This window comes from Poecilia reticulata, linkage group LG13 (assembly GCF_000633615.1).
Source record: "Poecilia reticulata strain Guanapo linkage group LG13, Guppy_female_1.0+MT, whole genome shotgun sequence".
Classification (NCBI taxonomy): Eukaryota; Metazoa; Chordata; class Actinopteri; order Cyprinodontiformes; family Poeciliidae; genus Poecilia; species Poecilia reticulata.
In genome coordinates, this window is record NC_024343.1 from 16,987,260 (window position 1) to 16,993,239 (window position 5,980).

General features: G+C 38.6%; 1 protein-coding gene across 1 annotated transcript; it reads right to left on the minus strand.

The window, feature by feature from the left end:
- Positions 1–885: 885 nt before the first annotated feature.
- On the minus strand, positions 886–5,178 carry gpr184 (G protein-coupled receptor 184). The gene is made up of 2 exons (XM_008425720.2): positions 4,880–5,178; positions 886–3,117 (listed from the first exon to the last, which is right to left on the minus strand). Exon 2 carries the CDS (start codon positions 3,075–3,077, stop codon positions 2,055–2,057), a length of 1,023 nt encoding a protein of 340 aa, XP_008423942.1. The 5' UTR covers positions 3,078–3,117; positions 4,880–5,178; the 3' UTR covers positions 886–2,054.
- Between the last annotated feature and the right edge of the window lie 802 nt (positions 5,179–5,980).

Here is a 5,980-nt window from a genome sequence, read left to right on the forward strand (position 1 = left end):
ATCTGACCTCACATCGATCTCAGCCAGTGGAAGATTTATTACGTCATGTTCACATTTTATATAACATTTGAGTTACCTAAGACTACAAGTGCAAACTCTTATCAAAGGTCTTATTTATTGACGGCGATAAAGGCAGGACAACGTAAGACGAAAAACTACGTTGACCTGCCGTTATTGGTAAAGGCATGTCAAGGAAGTGCATTACAAACACTTCCTTCATGTAAGTATAATTTCAAATTCCTGCATTCTACAAGAACAGCTCAAAAAGCTGTTTTTCATATAGATTAGAGACTGCAAGGTCTAACAAATACCTTGGACTCCAGAAAGGAAGAGGCAATAAACCACATGTGACACGTATACAAATACAAGGGTGCGGTATGTTCAAGTTTGATTAGTTATGCTGAGTATTGTATCCCGCGAACAGGTTACGTTTGTTTATGTGAGTTTGTCTCAGCCTTTCTCTTGTATCCTGGCCAACATGCAATATTTAAACTTTTGAAAGAACTACCATTGATACAGGTCTAAAAGTTGATGAGTCCATAAACTTTCCTTTCTTTCTTTGTTTCTTTCCCTTATTTCTTTTTCTTCTCTCTCTTCCTGTATTTTTTTCATTCCATGCTTTTTTTTTTTCGAACGATCAGCTCAAATGGGAATAAAATTATCCCTCATTCACACTCTGATGCACACACGCCTCCTGATTACTCTCCTCGCCTACTTGACAAATGCGCGGCACACAGTGGCACAGCTGTGCTGCTGGATTTATGATTATCTTTATGTGCAAAGATAATGACTATGCACTTGGACATATGGGCTTTGCAGTGTTTTTCACCTTCATTTGGAAATTATTAAAATGCCAGCTGCAAAAACTGAACAACCTCAACACAGTGCACTTGTTCAAGCCAGTGGTTTATTTTTCTAATGCAACATGTCTCCGAAGTTTCGATATTAATTTGTGGTGTAAATTGCATGCATGATTTTATTTACACTTCAAGTACTGCATGGTACACACATGCAGAATGCATAGAATGAAAATAAAATAAATAAAAGGCTGGTTTACTGTAAGCGTGTAACAAAAATTGTCTGCCACTTAGAGAAGCCTCAGGAGCAATTAAACCGAAAGACTACAATGCAATTACTGAGCCCTGAGAGAGAAACATCTTACAGCCCTCTTCCTCTATGCATACTGTGCAGAGTGGGAGAAACAGACGCCCAGTCGTCCACACATTCGGTAAAACTTCAGGACATTTTTTAAGTTACTAAGTGAAACATTTCTAAACTGCCCACCCCCCCCCCAAGCACTGTCACATTTATCAAGTTCAGCTTTTTCAGTAAAAAAAAACAAAACATTTTACTTGGGGAGAAATGCTAAACATCAAACTACAACAACCTGTTGGGATGAGTATGCAAAATAAATAACACTTTGATAAAGCACCTTTTGATTCAATAACAGCATTAACACTTGACTTTCCTTGTCAAACCAATCTCTGCTTACTCTGCCTCTAAAAGAGTCTCAGAATCTACCAGATCTTTTTTCACAATCCTCCCAGATAATCCAACAGATTTTGTCTCAGATTTTAATTTTGGTTTTAAGGTTTTAAGTGAAACATTACATTAAACTTGGTGTCACAGTACTAGAATAGATACTCAGTTCTGAAGCAAAACAAAAACAGAAAAGCTACAATTTCTGAGCTTCAGGTTAATCAGATGAGCTACAATAGATAATACATGTATAGGAGGACTAAATGTATACCAAAAGGTGCATAATAAGAAGTACGTATAAGGGTGTGTCCATTTATATGGTGATTGGTGCTATTTTATCTTTTTATGTTTTCCCCTTTGCAGGTTTTTCAGCTTTTCAGTTGAATTAAACTAGTTCACAAGTCACATAGAAGAGGGAACATATTTATGAAAACATTTGATACAATCGTATGTCTTTACATCACAAACGCCCATCTGTATCACAGGAATAAGCAGTTCCTCTGTAATTGAGGTCGTAAGGGCTAATACATATTGTGCATACATAAACACATAATATATCACAGTCAGTCTACTCTTCATATCAAAGCACTCACTTTAGAGCTTTCTTTTTTATACGAAGTCAGCTTGCAGTCCTCCGTCCCTTTCTGTTTATGACTTCCACAGCAAAGTTTCAGTTTATCTCTTACACCATTACTGACCAGAACATACAGCACGGGATCCACGACACAGTTCAGACTGGACAGCGCCAGAGTGCCGGAGAAGTGGAAGTGCATCTTTCCTTCGAAATCACAGTGAAATTCTTCAGGGTAGAAGAAGCGGACAAGTGAGCGCACAAAGAGGAGGATGTGATAGGGAGCAAAACAAACTGAGAAGATGCCAATTACTCCATAGGATAGCAGACGGACCTTCCTCTTAGCTGGGGCACTCAGGCCAGGACTTTTTCCCACAGTGGCCAGCACCTTCCAGTAGCTCACTCCCAACACGAGCAGTGGTAGTATGAAGCCGAGTCCCACTCTGATCATATTAAACACGGCCACATTAGGCTTCATTGGGTAGGTCTCATAACAACGGTCACTGTTGTGTGTGTCATCATGGGCATCTGGTAAGTCGTCATAAATCAGAATGATTATGTGTATGATCGTAACCACAGCATAAACCATGATACACTGGATCCAGGCGTATCGAGATGTACGGTGAGTCTTGAAGTGGAGTGGGCAGCAGACCACCAGGCAGCGGTCCACAGAGATGCAACACAGCAGATAGATGCTGATGTACATGTTGGAGTAGTAGAAGAATCCTGCTACACTGCAAGATTTCACACCTAGTCCCCATTGGTGGTTATTTCTGTAATAATTTATCCAAAGGGGCATGGTGAAGATGAATAGCAAGTCAGATATTGACAGGTTGAGCAGGAAGATCCCTAAAACGTTCTGCTGCTTTACTTGCTGGAGTACTGGATACAAAGTCAGCACATTGAAAGTCAAGCCGAAGACAAAAGCCAAGATGTAAACAGTCATCAGGATGTCGCTGACAGGACTGTCCTCGATATCAACACACGATACATTTGTAGCATTTGGAGTGGGTGTGACGTTCATCATGTCCTCAGCGTTCAGCTGCTGTCTGGTTTTGGAAGTTCACCTGCGAGATAAAGAAAACAAAACACATTTATATAAAAGTGTGTCTTCATGTTGTGTGTCTCTTTTTGGCGTGCTGCATAAACTGTCACATAATACATATTTGAATGCAACCTTTCATCCACTCTGAACAGCATAGACAGGCTGCAGAGTCTGAACAGGTTGTGTCCACCAATCAGTCTCCTAATACAGGCTAAATCTAATTTCGCTGTGCATATTTGTAATTCTGTGGAGAGATAAACAACCCATTGTCAGATTCAGTTACTGATTTAAATGTATGCTCACAGAGACAGGCTGACAGTTTAATTCGCTGTCCAGCTTTAATTTGAAGTGACAAAGACGTATTCAGTTGTTTACTCTGGCTGAAAGATTTAATATTCCAAACCTGACCCATCATGCTAATAGATTGTTTTTATTGTCTTCCTGATTTACTTTGTGGAAGCATCATCAATACCAGCACTTCAAAAATGCTACTGATGTCGCCCAGCAATTCTTAAAAAAAACTTTCTTGCATGGACATCAGAAACAATATTATTGGGTTGATTCTGGTGGATTCTGGAAATTAAAAGGTAGTTTTGAAATGTTTTTTTTTTTAGAAAAACGTTTTGTACTTCTCATTTCTTAGAAATCAGTGATGTTTTTATTTTTTATCTCCTGACTATTTTTTATCTTCCTCCATCTTGCTTGTACTGCTCTGTTTACAGGCTCAGGGCGCCTGTAATGGAATTAACATACCCAAAACCCAATAACGGAGAATCAGTGAAGCATCTTCATGAGTCATAATGTGGAGCTGCTTTTGTGGTGGTCTCATTCACAAATTCATTCAAATCATTTTCCAAGAGAAATACGCATTGGAAACTTGTATGGTACTACAGCAAGGTTTTTTCCAACTTCTGTAAAACCTTACTCTGGCTGTAATAATCAGACTGTATGACTAACCACATGTTGGTATTCCCCCTTTTCAAAAGTTGCCATATTTCGTGTGTGGCTGTTTTATTTTTGGGGTTATGTGTTTAAATCATAATGCAGATTGATCAGAAATAGAAAAATGAACATACATACAAAAGCTGGAGATTCTGCTGGAAATTATTTAGTTACATTTACATGTTCTTTTTGTGTTGTTGAGACACAAACTGGGTATGCAGGCGGAACATCTGCGTACAAAGTTTGTTTCTCAGCAACCCGAAAAGAACGTAAAAATATGTAGAATATGTAAAAAAAAAAAAAACATTTTTAAATGACTGAAACTATCAGCATCCGTCTTTAATTCTCAGAGTTTTATTACGCAATATTTTTTTACAAAAACAAAATTTCTGCCTTTCCGTTTCATAGTTATGTTAAGAGTTTGTGGTGTAGATGAGTATTGCTTCCTCTTTTAGAAACTGGAAACATGTTTGATTTAGAGCTTCACTGCTTGACCCGGCAAAGCAGAACCCATTATTTTAGAGTCAAAATCGATAACTTCAACTTCTCAAGCAGCCTTCTCCTGTAATCTGAGACATTTCACAGTGTCCTGCTCTGGGAATTTCTAAATACTGGACTAGAAAATCAAACATTACCACACAATAGAGCCAAGCATCATGTCCTGTTAAGGTAACAAAATAAGCTTTTTTTGAATTAGAGCAAACGGATTAAACATTAGAAAAACAAGATTAGCATTGTTTTAACCCTTGTGCTACAATTTCTAAGATATATATATATATATATATATATAAGTACTCTGTTAGATATTTCACATTTATAACTTTCGTCAATAATAGCCTCACCTGTTTTTGCTCAGAGTTGTGTTTGAGGAAGAAAATATATCTTCCGCCCAAAAAGTGTACAAGTTTCACAGATGTTTCTGCTTCTGTTCTTGCTGGTCAGAAAATGTTCTTCAAAGAGAAAGAAAAAAATCCTCATAATTTAAAATCCAGTCTCTACAGTGTCACATTGTCCACCTCAACGAGTGAGAACGTTACTAGCTAGTAAAGCAATTACCACAAAGTACTGTGGACCTTTGTCTTTGTAATATCTCTTAATTTTTCCCTTATTTATGACTTCCTGAAAGCAGCTGCAACTTAATGTCAGCAGCAAGTCGACAGAGTGGATGAAAGAAGTTACCAACAGGGAGGGGAAACACACGGAGGGAGGAGGCAGAAATGTGATCTCACACGTGCGTGATGGAAAGTAGCGGGCGGAGTTAGCTCTGTATAGCATTATTACAAACACAGAGCATGAGTTTATTTTCCTCCTGAATGAGGGAAAAAAAATCCAAGTTATTGGAAGCCATTTGCCCGTGGGCAGACGGTGATAAAATACGTAATTACCCATTTTACTACAGGCTGTTAAGTCTTTCACCCATGTCCCAGTTTTTGTGGATCATTCCCAGTGCCTGTTTCCACAAATTCCAAAGGTTCACACGTTAAATGATCTACATGTAAGGAGTTACGCACAGGCTGGGACAGGACTTGTGTTTGTCAGGTAGGAGAAATGCCTCTATGGTTTCTAGAGACCCATGCGTACAAAAACAGCGTGCAGCAAAGCTTATCTTAAGTAAACATCTGCTGCAGATGTTTATTTCCAGTGAGCAGACACACATACTTGAGGTATGTGAAGCAGAAAGGAGTGAAATCAACTCATTAGCTTCACATTTTTGTTTGTCATTATGCTACTAGAACAGAACATCCACCAACACCCTATAAGTCTGTCCGCTTATAGGGGGACAGACTTACAGGGTGTGAAAAGAGAAAAAAACTAAACAAAACTGAGAAACCACATCAGCAAATAACATGTGCTGATGTTATTTGCACGGTATCTGCAAGATGCGTTTAGTGGAACTATGAATGTCAGTGTGTGTGAATGTGCTTGTGTCTGAGGTTTCTCCA

Coding starts and splice junctions, on each gene's coding strand:
- gpr184 (XM_008425720.2), bottom strand. CDS start 3,077: ATGATGAACGTCACACCCACTCCAAATGCTACAAATGTATCGTGTGTT.